We start from the raw sequence: 15,661 nt of genomic DNA, 5'->3' as shown, positions 1-15,661 counted from the left end.
CCTGCTGGGCCCTTTCTAGACAGCCTTCTCCACCCTCTCCCTGTACTGCACACCTGCCAGAACACTGGTAATCCCACAATAAGACAGCCGGACTTGACGACGACCTGATTCTACAAGTACAACACTACTTCTGTGGTCTCCAAACTTTTCCTTGTGCATCCCATCAAGAGAAAACAATCCAGGTACACCCACAGTGTATGTGCACATTATACATCAATTATGTAATGATTACTATCAGCCCATCTATTAAGCACCAGTAAATGTGTTTCATTTTTTAAAAATTGACAAGACATAGGTACACTTTTGACACTTGCATCTTCTACTCAAAGGAATGGTCTTCCCCTTCAGGCCGTGAGAATAGTCACACTTACCGGAAGGAAGATTCTATGGCAACGACCGAGTTAGACTGGACCCGGACTTAGCCACGAGGAAATTTTCCATCACCCTGCTACCTGATGGATTTTGCCACCATTGATGGTCCCCACCTTGCTCCGCTGTCTCATTAGGAATTGTAAAATGCTGATATTCTAAGTTTTCATTCCTTTTGCATTTATTAGCTGTGATTTCCCCATAATTAACAACGTTCTCTCATCAACTATTTGATTATCTTCAAATACAATTTGTCCTAGAAAGGCACGATCAAAGCTGGATTCTTTCCATTTATTTTTCAGAGTAATGAAGTCAGTGTCTTAGCAACTCGCAAAGGTGATCGATTGATTTTCTGGGTTTTTCTTGCTTGGACTATCATTCTGGATTCATGGATTATTTTCCATTGGTTTGATTCAAATCCACTGCAGTCATTATTTTTTTTGATGCTCAAACTACCCCAGCTTTGGCTTCTGTGTCCTTCTGACTCCACCCCAGGGGTCCTTCTTAGCTTCCTTGCTTCCACGTGAAAGATGTCCCATCTTTAACGGTTCCTGCCCTAGACCTGGAATCACCTATTTATCTTAGAAAGAGGATCCTTTAGTGGGAAAGGTACTTAGGAAATCCCAATCTGAGTGTTAAGGATACTCACTGCCACTGGATTGTCTTTACTTTTGATCCTTTTCAAAGTACAAAGTTAGGAAACATTTCCTTTTCAGAGAGAAAATATAAGTTCATAGTGATATTTCCTATTCAAGCTGAGTATTATACAACCTTTACTTAAATTCTTTATACACTCCCCTCTTCCTATATACTGCAAACTGTAGTTCCTACAGTATAACTGTAATAGTTTCAAATAACAATATAAGTATTCCCCACTACAACTGTATGGTCCAAAGACTGTGCTTAAAATCACTTGAAATAATTATTTTATCTGTGTGAGAGATCAGCACCAACCTGATACAGATTTCTTGTTTCATTTTTTGATCTCTTTTCAATCTTTAGTGAATTCTTTTTTCTTTTTAAATTATGTAAAACATTTCTATGGTTCCAAAGTCAAAATAAAGTATGTTAAGAGACATCTAGCACAGGGAACTATATTCAATATCCTGTAATAAACCCTATGGGAAAGAATATAAAAAAGAATGTATCTGTATGTATAACTGAATCACTTTGCTGTACAGCAGGAATTAACACAACATTGTAAATCAACTATACTTCAATTAAAAAAAAGAGACATTTATTTCCTATCCCTGCAAACCCTCCTCCAGTGGTAATCACTTTTATTAGCTTGTTATTCTTCCATTGTTTCTTTTGAAAACACAAGCACATTCATACACGTACACGCACTTCCCTCCCACCATACCCTTCTTATATAGAAGGGGGTGACTCCACATACCTGCCTGCACTTTGGTTTTTACCACTTAATATATCCTAGACATCTCCCTCCAGAGACTGGAGTCTTCCCTCGGCCCTTTTGCACAGTTACACATGACTTCACTCTATCAACAGACCATATTATTCACTCAGTCCCCTATTAGGAACCTCTGGGTTATTGCCAGTCTTTTCCTAGTACAAATCGTGCCACAATAAATGGCCTTGTACACACTGTACACATACCATGTCTGACCTTTGCTCACTTATCTTTGGGATGGATTCCTAGATATGACCTTGTCAAAGGAAGGGTGCCTAGGAAGCTATGCTAGACAGTGACAAATCCCCTCGCACAGGGGCAAGTACCAGCCGGGCTGCATTCCCACTGCTTCCCCTAAGTCTCACCATAGGAAGAGCTGCGTCAGCAAACTTTCAGATTTTTGCCAATCTGATATGCGGGACATGGGATCTTGGTGCAGTTTTAAAATGCATTTCTCTTATCATCAGTGAGGTTAACATGTTTTCATATATTGGGGGCAATACATTTCTTTTTCCTCCGAACTGCTTTTGCCCATTTCCTACTGGATTGTGGAATGTTTTCCTCTCAGTTTTTACAAGCTCTTTATACATTAGTGATATTAATCCTCTGCAACACAATCTGCTATGGTGTTATTTTTCTGTGTTGTTGATTTTGCCATACAGGTTTCGTTTTTTTTCAGGCAGACAAATGTATCAGTTTTGCCCCCCGCCCCACCCCCACCCCCGATTCCTGCTGAATTCTGAGTCAGTTAAGAAACTATCCCTTTCCCAGGTTAACAAGAATTAATCTATTTTTCCATCTTTAGTTATATTGTAAGCAGTGAATTGATTTCAATTCAATCAGCCAACACTGCTGAAATCCTCCATTCATGGAGAATAAAAATAAGTTCTTTTGGACTCTGAATTCCAACATTCTAAAAGAGAACTTCTTTCTGGAAAAGCCTCCTATTTCTACGCCCCAGATATAGGGAAATACCATCCCACGGAGGGAATAGATATACCGTGTCATTTAAGTAGTGTTGGCCATTTTGGACACAGCTAACATTTTATGTATGTGAAGTAACACACAAGCCACTTCTTAGGTTATTTTGTGTCACCTCATCCCAGGCCCTCAAAGTTACACAGCAGTGTCGATCCAAAGGTAACTCTAGCCATGTCTCACCATGCTGCCAGCCACCTGTCACCCACCATGCCCTATATTAGTTTGTCCCCTGAACTGTGCCCCCGTGACAGGCTACGATAGGATGACAGAGCTCCAGGAGCGGTAATAATCATGTCTACGATGCATACAGAACACTCTCAAACACCGCTCTGAGCTAAAATGAACATTTAAACATGAGTCGATTTTTAAAGTCACTTCCCCATCTGCCACAGCCCTTCTTAATTCATCCTTCCTTCTCATACTTCACACCCAAGGATTAGTCCAATGTGTTCGTGCTGCACTTAGTGAATCCGACAAAAGGTCACCTTCAGGTGGCTGCACGTGAGGGGGAAGGGTCAGTACATGGGGAAAAGGCACGGCAGAGGGCCTTGGGTTTTAAAGAAGGAAACAGATTCGCACCTCAGATCCTAATTCCAGGATGGAAATCTCTGGATTAAAATTATTCCGATAATTTAGGAAAATGGAAATCTGCACTCTGAGTGTCCAAATGGACTGTTTAACTCGGGGGACCTTTCATTTCCAGAACAGGAATTCACCTCAACAGGGGGAATCACCAAGGTCTGGGGACTTAAACAATAAATTCATTTTTGGCATGAATACTACAGGATCCGGTATTTGGCTTCACAGTCCTCAGCTAATTATGAACGAAATGAAGCTACGGGCAGGTAGACTGATGGCAGCAACAAGAAATGGTGATTGTGGGAAAGGAACACAGAAAATTGCTGAAAGGCTACAGTTGGGGCCAGCAGGTTCATCAACTTTTAGCCTGTCCACTACAACACTTTACAAAATAATCACTGCTCGTGGCAACATGGACACCACGTGAGCAAGAGAGGTTGAGATTTCATCCTAGGCCCAAAGTTTAAGAAGCCAGTAAGGTATGAAACAGTTTTAAATCGTTCCATTTTGAAAAGACTGACTTCTTTTTCTTTACAAAGGTTGATGCTTAAAGAATGAAGATTTAATTACTTGGAAAACGTATGCACATGGAAGACCTCATTCCTCTTGAATCATCAAGTGGACCCTAAACAGTGTCTGTGTCGCATGCAGCATGTTTACTGCCTGCCAAAGTCCATCCAAAGTCCTTTCCCAGATGGTTTCCAGTGACACCTCATATTGAATATTTTTCTCCAGAACATTTCTAAGGTTTTTTACAAAATGTTCACATAGCCTTTCAATTCCGGTTTTAAAAAAAAAAATCCAGTTATTCCCAAGAAAAAAGGTTCTACAACACCCATTTCTATAGCTAAGGGCTCCGGGAATCACAACTGAAAACACATGGTGGCCTCCTTTCTTTTCCCATTTGTCTTTGGCAGCATTCTGGAAAGTAGAGGTGAGACACAACTACTCACGGAACATGGTGTAAAACTGCTGCGGGTTCAGATTCCACTTGCCCCAGGGGGTCTTGTGGCCTTTCAGCTGGGCATAGTTGGCATGGTTGAACTCTGGTTCAGTGCCGAAAGAGTCCAGGACACGCAGCATGCACCTGAAAGATAAAAGACGCCATGGGTAAAACTACAACCTTGACCCCAGAGTCGAAGAAACAAAAGCTCTACCCCCTCAGGGACCACCAAAGATGGACGAATCCTTTAAACTGAATGCCACTGGGCAGGAATTGAGAGGTTTTATACTAGCATGTCTACCAAACATCCCCACACGTGGCTTCCGAGCCAGAGCCATCACAAAGCTCGTACAATCTGCTCTAGATGAGTCGACTAACCACAGAAGATGCTCCAATACCAGTGAAATAAAAAGCTCCCAAAAGCTGGGACCGCCATGCTGGGACCGCCATGCTGGGACTGCAGACCGCCCCGGTCACTGCTGTACCCCTAGCCTGGGCTGAGCATACAGTGGTGCCTAATGAACAACTGTGGAAGAAATACAGAACTACCATTTTTAGAGGTTACTATGTCCCCCCAAATTCATATGCTGAAATCCTAAGGAGGTGGTGTTAGTAAATGGGCCTTTGGGAGGTGATACGGTCATGAGGGTGGAGACCTCATAAATAGGAACAGTGCTTTTATAAAAGAAATTCCACAGAACTCCCTAGCGCCTTCCACCGTACGAAGATACCATGAGAAGTCTGCGACCTCACCTGACCATGCTGCCACCCTGATCTCAGACTTTCAGCCTCCCAAAATGTAAGCAATACATATCTGCTACTTATAAGCCACCCAGGCTGTGATGATTTGGTACAGCAGCCTGGGCGGACTGAGACGGAGGTCTTATTCTGCTTAGAGCACATAGCATGTCCTGTCTCCTTCAACAACTAGTCAAGATTTTCATCAACTAACTACAGTACGTGATTTTAGGTAAAGCTTAGAATCTCACTCAACAGGCAGTGGTGATTTTTATGTATTTGATAGTAAGAGGGCATTATTATTTTCTCCCAGAGCTCAAAAAGAAGTGAAACTGAAAATGTTTTGTTTGGCTATTCCACAAAAGCCTTAGCACAGCATCAATCAAACCTGGTCTATCGCCTGTTTTTGTACGGCCTTCTAGCTAAGAATGTTCTTTACATTTTTAAATGGTTAGAAAAAAAAGAGGGAGAATATTTTGTGATGTGAAAATTATACGGAATTCAACTCTCAGTGTTCAAAAATAAAGTTTTATTTGAACTAGCCAAACCTAGTTGCTTCTGTACGTCTATGACTGATTTCACACAGTAGCAGGAGACTTGGTAGCTGCAACAGAGACCACATGGTCAAGCAAAGCCTAAAATATTTACTATCTGGCTCTTTACAGAAAAAGCCTCCTGACCACTGTTTTGGAGTGCATAAAGAATGACCAATCGGAAGAAAGGAATCAATACTAAAACAGAATTTATTGATTTTGGTTACATTTATTTCATCACTGATTCTCAAAACACTGATGTAAATTTAACTCATGACTGGCCAATGAAAAAGCACTATTTTCTGTTGTTATGTATCAGGAATAATTCTGAATGGCTCTTACTGGACCAATAAGCATACAAGTAAATGAAGATAGAGCCCACATTTTAGAATCAGATGACGGCAATGACTTTTAAGCATCTGATTCACTTTCTTTCTTCCTTTCCCCACTAGGAGGAAGTCCATCTTCCAATTATTTTTACATCAGTGCATATTGCAGAAAAAAAGAATGCAAACACCAGATAGGATTTTCCAGGAAGAGCAACAGTAAACTGTCATTTTAGTGTGATGATTTTCACATCAGAGCTCAGCACTATTTGTCTAGACAAGGAAGAAAAGAGAGAAGGGAGGCAAGGTGGAAGGAGCGCGGGCCAGGACCACAGAGTTAAATACAAACCGACCCCAGAAACAGTGTCCTTCTTCTGGATTCCCATGTGGCTCTCAACGAACATTCGATCCTCACAGTGACTAGATATATATGTATAAACAACTGAATCGCTTTGCTGTACACCTGAAACTAACACAACACTGCAAAACAACTATACTTCAATTAAAAAAAAAAAAAAAAGAAAACAGCTGGGATGATGGTGGCAACGCTTGCCAAGGTCACTACAGGAGAGGGGCGGAGGGGATGGAGAGACTCACACTGACAACTGGGGCTGGGGAAGGTTCAGCTCCCTCAAGAGGGCCAGAGCTGGGATTCCAAGGTGAGAGGGCCCTGAGCAGGCACAGCAGGGAGAAACAGGCCACCCTCATCAGAGAAACCTTTGCCTTGAAGGCTCTGGCTACCTCCACTTGTTTGTCATTGACTGACCGTCTCTAGCTTGTGACTCTATATTGAACTTGGAGTTTTAGTGGTGTTATTTTAAATGTGGATAACTAAAACAAACCCTGATGAGGAAAGATGCCTGGCAGGAGCCTCACTCCTGAAATCTTGGACTTTTATTACATGGGGCCTATATGTACGCTACGTGAGGCTGGCTTCTACTCAACGGAAGGCTACAGAATGAATGATGGGATGCGTGAGATACTTATAACTCTACATGCTTATACTTGAAGCTTTGGTTTGGGAGTTGTCTGGTTTTTTTTAGCTTATCTGGGTTTGTCTTATAAACCCAAGGCAGGAGACTGATCTCTGTCTAGGACAGAGGAGGCTGAACAATTATAGTCTTCCCTCTTCAATCACTTTCTACACCTGTGTGTTTTGGAATTGGGTGTGTGCCGGTAGTATTGATGCTGTTCCTCTAATGTCTTCTGTGTGTCTGGAGCATCAAGAACAGACTGATGACTTAAAAAGATATTTGCCTCGCGGCCTGAGGCAGCTGGCCTCCTCACAGGGCTGGCTGCAGCAATGCCAGAGGATTCCTGGAACATTCTCTCTGCACTAAGCCACACTATTACGAGATGGACGCCCACAACCTCCTTGCCAGGACCTACTTCCTAATTTGGAGTTTGATGTAAAACACAGTATATCTTGGACTATTTGCATCTCACTTTCCTGTGTGTTGTCCATGCTCAGCAAAGGCCTCACATGAAGCAAAATGGATATGAGTTTTGCAGTACCTAGCAGAATACTAGTCGCATGTAGGTATTTAATAAATGTTTCATCGAATGTCCTGGGTCCCTATATAAATTGGACAGAATTTATAAATATTTTTCCAAGATCAACAGGAATTATAGATTTGCTCCTAAATAAAAAAACCAACTGATAACTTTCCATTTAATAGAATTCTTATCATCTTCCATCATCCAAGATGAATACAGAGAGCACCGACAATTTCTAATCTTTAAAAGGGAAAGAAATGGGCAAGAAACTTTCTAGAGGACCTGCTTGGCCTTTGGATGAGATCTTAGCTGCATGAGACCACAAAGACGGCAGCACTGAAGTCCTAACAGACCTCCTGCCAGCTAATATCATTAACACAGATGATTTATTAAAGAAAGGAGGGATAAAACACTCTTCCATAAAATCCCCTCAGAGAAAATACGCCTTTTCATCCAACAAGAACCAAATACCAATCAATGGTGACCATTTAAATAATAAAATCATCCTTTTTAATTGACCTAAACGCTACCACTGAGAATATATTTCCACCCAAACAGCCCTGCTTAATCATGAGAATATGTAAGTCTAGGGACGCTCAGTTCCTTTTGCACATTTATCAGATGCCTGTCAGTCACAAAACGCCAGAGAAAAACAGCTCTTTCTTTTTTTCAATGCTGTAGCTAAAAAGAAAAACAAAGTTTGCTTATTTACAAGGTCTATTAGCAACAAGAAATATGGCTACTCCCATAGAGCGGAGAACATTTATGGCGGCCCATGATTCATGAAGATTTCAAAAAAGCAACAAACCAAAAAACAGGAAAACACCTGATGCAGAAGGAAGAGTGCTATCCTGGACCAAACCCAGATTTTTATCTTGCTTTTTTATGAAACTGCAGACACCCCTCATTTTATTGTGCTTCACATTTTTGCACTTCGCAGATACTACACTTTTTACGAATTAAAGGTTTGTGGCAACCCTGCATTATCAGAGGTTGGTTAGCATTTTTTAGCAATAAAGTATATAAACTTTTTTTCCCTTTCCAGTTTTATATTGAAATATAATTGACACACAGCATAGAATATGTTTCAGGTGTACAGCATAATGATTTGATTTATATACAACGTGGAATGACTACCACAAGTTTAGTGAACAACCATCATCGTAGAGATACAAAATAAAATTTTTTTTCCTTGTGATAAGAGCTCTTGGGTTGTACTTACTTATCTTAGAGCTGCAAGTTTATACCTTTTGACTACCACTCCCCCAACTCCCCCTCGCCCCGTCCCCTTCCTCTGGTAACCACAAGTCTGATCTCTTTGTCCATGACTTTGTCTTTGTTTTCGAAGTATAATTGACCTATGGCACTATACCAGTTCCTGGTGTGTAGTATAGTGATTCCGTATTTCTGTACATTACAAAACGATCACCATGATAAGTCTAGTTACCATCTGTCACCACACAAAGATATTACAATATTATTGATTATATTCTCACACTGTGCATTTCATACCTGTGAAAGGATTTTTAAAATTAAGGTATGTACATTGGGGTACGTGTCCTTTATACAATGGAATATTACTCAGCCATAAAAAGGAACAAAACTGGGTCATTGGTAGAGATGTGGATGGACCTAGAGTCTGTCACACAGAGTGAAGTAAGCCAGAAAGAGAAAAACAAATATCATATATTAACGCATCTATGTGGAACCTAGAAAAATGGTACAGATGAACCTATTTGTAGGGCAGGAATAGAGATGTAGACGTAGAGAACGGACCTGTGGACACATGGGGGGAAGGGGAGGGTGGGACGAATTGGGAGATTAGGTTTGACATAAATACACTACCATGTGTAAAACAGATAGCTAGCGGGAACATGCTGCATAGCACAGGGAGTTCAGCTCGGTGCTGTGTGACAACCTAGATGGGTGGGATGGGTGGGGGGGGGGGTGGGAGGGAGGTCCAAGAGGGAGGGGATACAGGTATACATATAGCTGATTCCCTTCACTGTACAGCAGAAACTAACACAACATTGTAAAGCAATTATGTTCCAATAAATAAATAAATAAAGGTATGTATTTTTTAATACCTAATGCTGCTGCACACAATAGACTACAGTATAGTATAAACATAACTTTTATGTGCACTGGTAAACCAAACGTATCGTGTGACTCACTTTATTGTGATACTCCCTTTATTGTAGTGGCCTGGAGTCAAACCCTCAGTATCTTTGAGGTCTGCCTGTGTATCCAAAAGGCAATGAAAAGTGGGTAGTCTCCTCTCAATGAATCCCTTTACTCTGCCCAAGACCATTTCACTGCCCAGTGAGAAAATCACTGCCACTGCAAAGAAATTCCACAACAATGGGTGTTCCCCCCTACTCTGTTTTTGAGAAGATTCTTAATATTCTGAATTTTCATTGTTTTCTTTTCTATTATGATTTATTACAGGATGTTGAATATACTTTCCTGTGCTATAAAACAGGACCTGTGGTTTATCCATTCTATATATAATAGTTTGCATCTGCTCATCCCAAACTCCCAGTCCATCCCTCCCCCACCCTCACCCCCACAACCCCCAGCAACCACAAGTGTGTTCTCTATGTCTGTAAGTCTGTTTTGTAGATAAGTTCATTTGTATCATATTTTAATTTATTTACTTATTTTAAAAAATTAACTTATTTTTGGCTGCATTGGATCTTCATTGCTGTGCGCAGGCTTTCTCTAGTTGTGGCGAGCGGGGGCTACTCTTTGTTGTGGTGTGCAGGCTTCTCATTGTCGTGGCTTCTCTTGTTGCGGAGCATGGGCTCTAGGCACGCAGGCTTCAGTAGTTGTGGCGTGCCGGCTCAGTAGTTGTGGCTTGCGGGCTCTACAGTGCAGGCTCAGTAGTTGTGGCGCACGGGCTTAGTTGCTCTGTGACATGTGGGATCTTCCTGGACCAAGGCTCAAACCTGTGTCCCCTGCATTGGCAGGTGGATTCCTAACCACTGTGCCACCAGGGAAGCCCCCGTGTCATATTTTAGATTCCACATATAAGAGATATTATATGGTATTTGTCTTTCTCTTTCTCACTTACTTTGCTTAGATTTGATGATAATCTCTAGATCCATCCATATAGCTGCAAAATGCATTACCATTAAGTGCCCAACATACAAACCTTCAAGTTGCAAACTTTCAGAGATGAGAACATATTATAAACCTATTACAGTACAGTACTATATAGCCGATTGAGTTAGTTGGGTACCTAGGCTAACTTTGTTGGACTTATGAACAAATTGGACTTATGAACAAATTGGACTTATGAATGCACTCTCGGAATGGAACTCGTTGGTATGTAGTGGACTTACTGTAATTCATTTTCTTCATGGCTGAGTAATATTCCATTTAAATATATACCACTTCTTCTTTATCCATTCATACATCGATGGACGTTTAGGTTGTTTCCATGTCTTGGCTATTGTAAATACTGCTGCTATGAACATAGGGGTGCAGGTATCTTTTCGAATTTGAGTTTTGTCCAGATACATGCCCAGGAGTGGGGTTGTCGGATTGTGTGGCAGCTCTAGTTTTAGTTTTCTGAGGAATCTCCATACTGTTCTCCATAGTGGCTGCACTAAATTACATTCCCACCCTCAGTGTAAGAAGGTTCCCTTTTCTCCACACCCTCTCCAGCATTTGTTATTTATAGACTTTTTAACGATGGCCATTCTTACTGGTGTGAGGTGGTACCTCACTGTTGTTTTCATTTTCATTTCTCTAATAATTAGTGATGTTGAGCATCCTTTCAGGTGCCTACTGGCCATCTGTATGTCTTCTTTGGAGAAATGTCTATTCAGGTCTTTTGCCCATTTTTTGTTTGGGTTATTAGATTAATCCCTTATTGAACACACCATTTGAAAGTATTTTCTCCCAGTCTGTAGGTTGTCTTTTCATTTTGTTTATGGTTTCCTTTGCTGTGCAAAAGCTTGTAAGTTAAATTAGGTCCCATTTGTTTATTTTGCTTTTGTTTCTATTGCCTTGGGAGACTGACCTAAGAAAACATTGCTACGATTTATGTCAGAGAATGTTTTGCCTATGTTCTCTTCCAGGAGTTTAATGGTATCATGCCTTATATTTAAGCCTTTAAGCCACTTTGAGTTTATTTTCGTGTATGGTGTGAGGGTGTGTTCTAGCTTCACTGATTTACATGCAGCTGTCCAACTTTTCCAACACCACTTGCTGAAGAGACTGTCTTTTCCCCACTGTAGATTCTTGCCTCCTTTGTTGAAGATTAATTAACCGTAGGTGTGCGGGTTTATTTCTGGGCTCTCTGTTCTGTTCCACTGATCCATATGTCTGTTTCTGTGCCAATACCATGCTGTTTTGATTACTGTAGCCTTCTAGTATTGTCTGAAGTCTGGGAGGGTTATGCCTCCTGCTTTGTTCTCTTTCCTTAGGATTGCTTTGACAATTCTGGGTCTTTTATGGCTCCATATAAATTCTAGGATTGTTTGTTCTAGTTATGTGAAAAATGTCATGGGTAATTTCATACGGATCAAATTAAATCTGTAGATTGCTTTGGGTATTATGGTCATTTTAACAATATTATGAATTTTCATTTCTTTCAATTCTAGAGGACTTCCAATCTGGAATAACCTTGGACATTAAAGTTAATAATACTAAACTATAAACTAACCTGAAATGGAGAAACCTAGGTCAGGCCATTAAAGATGCATTTATTGGTTAAGTTAAAGAACACATCAAAACATCTCTTTACAGAATAACAATAGAAAAGAAACATATAAAGGGACTTCCAAGCTGTACTAACTGAAAGATTTCAGAGTGCTCTCTTAGGAAGGTGATTCAAAACAAAACGTAGGTCAATACATACTACCAGTTGGTAAAGCTGGTACTAATTTCATGATTTTTACCCAAATTCATGACCGTTGACACTATTAAATAATTATGGGGCTTCCCTGTTGGCGCAGTGGTTGAGAGTCCGCCTGCCGATGCAGGGGACATGGGTTCGTGCCCCAGTCCGGGAAGATCCCACATGCCGTGGAGCGGCTGGGCCCGTGAGACATGGCCACTGAGCCTGTGCATCTGGAGCCTGTGCTCCGCAACGGGAGAGGCCACAACAGTGAGAGGCCCGCGTACCGCAAAACAAAAACAAAAACAATTATGATGTTTAGTTAAATGTATTCACCTTTTAAAATTTATTGGAAAATTTTATAGACCACAAATAAAAGACAGTATCAACTGTAATAAATGGAAGACACAAAAAAGCACATTACTATTCTTCCCCTTTTTTGTGATTATTTTTTTTGACTATACTCCGTTAAAAGTTACTACAAAATAATTCCCTGTGCTTATCTATTTTATACATAGTCATTTGTATCTCAATACAATACCCCTATCTTGCCCCATGCCCCTCTCCTCTCCCCACTGGTAACCACTAGTTTGTTTTCTGTATCTGTGAGTCTGTTTCTCTTTTGCTGAATACGTTCATTTTATTTTTTAGATTTGGCATATAACTGATATCATACCACATGTGTCTTTCTCTGTCTGACTTACTTCAGTAAGCATAATATCCTCTAGGATATTGCTGCAAATGGAAGAATTTCATTCTTTTTTTTTTTTTATCACTGAGTAGTATTCCTCTGTATATATATGCCACTTCTTCTTTATCAATTTGTCTATTGAAGGACCCTTAGGTTGTTTCCATACCTTGGCTATTGAAAATAGTGCTGATATGAACACTGGGGTGCACATGTCTTTCTGAATTAGTGTTTTCAACTTTTTTGGATATACACCACAGCAGTGGAATTGCTGCGACATATGGTAGCTCTTTTTTAGGTTTTTGAGGAACCTTCATACTGTTTTCATATCAGCTATACCCATTTACTTTCCCACCATGCTGTTTGGGTTACTAAAGCTTTGTAGTATAGACCAGCGGTCCCCAACCTTTTTGACACCAGGGACCGGTTTCATGGAAGACAATTTTTCCACAGATCAGGGATGGGGATGGTTCAGGCTGTAATGCGAGTGATGGGAGTGGCAGATGAAGCTTCACTCACTCACCTGCCTGCCGCTCACCTCCTGCTGTGTGTGGCCTGGTTCCTAGCAGGTTGCAGACCAGGACTGGTCCGCAGCCTGGGGGTCAGGGACCCGTGGTATAGACTGAATGAAAAGTCAGGAAGCGAAATACCTCCAGCTTTGTTCTTTTTCCTTGGACTGCTTGGCAGTTCAGGTTCTTTTGTGGTTCCATATAAATTTTAGGAATATTTGTTCTAGTTCTGTGAAAAATGTTACGGGTATTTTGACAGGGATCACATTAAATCTGTGGATTGCTTTGAGTGGCATGGCCATGTTAAAAATATTAATTCTTCCAATCCAAGAGTGCAGGGTATCTTTCCATTTCTTTGTATCATCTTCATTTTCCTTCATCAATGTTTTACAGTTTTCAGAGTATAGGTTTTTCACCTCCTTGGTTAACTTTATTCCCAGGAATTTTATACTTTTTGAAGCGATTTTAAACAGGATTGTTTTTTTACTTTCTCTGATAGTTCATTATTAATGTATAGAAAAGCAACAGATTTCTGTATATTGATATTATATCCTAAAACTTCTCTGAATTTATTAGCTCTAATAGTTTTTTGGTGGAGACTTAAGGGTTTTCTACATAAAGTATTATGTCATTTGCAAATAGTGACAGTTTTACTTTTTTCCTTCCAGTTTGGATGCTTTTCTTCTTTTATTTTTGTCTATTGTGGCTAGGACTTCTAACACTACGTTAAATTGAAGTGGCGAGAGGGGGCATCCTTGTTTTGCTCCTAATTTAGAGGAAAGGCTTTCACCTTTTCAACACTGAGTATGATGTTAGCTGTGGGTTTGTCATAAATGGCCTTTATTATGCTGAGATATGTTACATCTATAACCAATTTGATGAGTGTTTTTACCATAAATGGATGTCATTTTGTCAACTGCTTTTTCTACTTCTAGTGAGATGATCATGTGATTTTTAACCTTTTGTTTGTTAATGTGGTATATATCACACTGAATGATTTGTGAATATTGAACTATCCTTGTGTCCCTAGAATAAATCTCACTTGATCATGGTGTATGATTCTTTTTATATAATGTTGGATTTGGTTTGCTAATATACTGTTGAGGATTTCTGCATCTATATTCATCAAAGGTATTGGCCTGTGATCTTTTTTTGTAGTGTCTTTTCTGGTTTTTGTGTCAGGGTAATGGTGGAATTATAGAATGAATTTGGGAGTGTTCCTTCCTCTTCAATTTTGTTTTTGAAATAGTTTGAGAGGGGTAAGTGTTAGTTTTTCTTTACGTGTTTGGTAGAATTCCCCTGTGAGGCTGCCTAGTCCTAGACTTTTGTTTGCTGGGAGTTTTTCTTTGTTTTACAAATTTAATTTCACTACCAGTGATCAGTCTGTTCAAATGCTCTGTTTCTTCTTGATTCAGTCTTGGCGTGTTGTATGTTTCTAGAAATTTGTCCATTTCTTACAGGTTGTTCACTTTGTTGGCATTTAACTGTTCATAGTACTCATGATTTTTTGGATCCCTGTTGTACTGGTTATTCCTCCTCTTTCATTTCTTCTTTTGTTTATTTGGGTCCTCTCTCTTTTCTTCTTGGTGAGCCTGGATAAAGGTTTATCAATTTTATTTAACTTTTCAAACAACTAGCTCTTGGTTTCATTGATCTTTTCTATTTTTTTGGTCTCTATTTTATTTATTTCCTCTCTGATCTTTATTATTTTCCAACTTCTGCTGACTCTGGGCTTTGTTCTCCTTTTTCTACTTCTTTTAGGTGGTAAGTGGGGTTGTTTGAGAATTTTCTTGTTCCTTGACGAAGGCTCATATCACCATAAACTTCCCTCTTTAAACTGCTTTTGCTGCATCCCATACATTTTAGAGACTGTATTTCCATTTTCATTTGTCTCAAGGTATTTTCTGACTTCCTCTTTTTTTCTTTGATCCGTTGCTTTTTTCAGTGGCATGTTGTTTAGTCTCATGTGTTTGTTCTTTTCCCATTTTTCTTTCTGCAATTGATTTCTAGTTTCATACCGTTGGGGTAAGAAAAAATGCTTGATATAATTTCTGTCCTCTTGAACTTGTTGAGACTTGTTTTGTGGCCTAGCGTGTGATTTATCCTGGAGATGTTCCATGTACACTTGAAGAGAATGTGTATTCTGCTGTTTTCAGATGTGATGACCTGTAGATATCTATTAAGCCCAACTGCTCTATTGTGTCATTTAAGATCACTGTTGCCTTACTGATTTTTGGTCTG

General features: G+C 40.0%; 1 protein-coding gene across 1 annotated transcript in view; it reads right to left on the bottom strand.

Annotated features, from left to right (window-relative positions):
- MGAT5 (alpha-1,6-mannosylglycoprotein 6-beta-N-acetylglucosaminyltransferase) overlaps positions 1–15,661 on the bottom strand; it is a gene marked incomplete at its 3' end in the record, with an annotated part of 361,158 nt that overhangs the window by 105,452 nt on the left and 240,045 nt on the right. The window contains exon 11 of the mRNA XM_082840634.1: positions 4,294–4,427. Within this exon, the coding sequence (XP_082696760.1) occupies positions 4,294–4,427 (134 nt within the window). The remainder of the gene's footprint in view (positions 1–4,293; positions 4,428–15,661) is intronic.

Source organism: Leucopleurus acutus, assembly GCF_964270905.1.
Source record: "Leucopleurus acutus genome assembly, chromosome: 6".
NCBI lineage: Eukaryota > Metazoa > Chordata > Mammalia > Artiodactyla > Delphinidae > Leucopleurus > Leucopleurus acutus.
The sequence above is the reverse complement of the archived record's forward strand: the minus strand, read 5'-3'. Positions and strand labels throughout refer to the sequence as shown.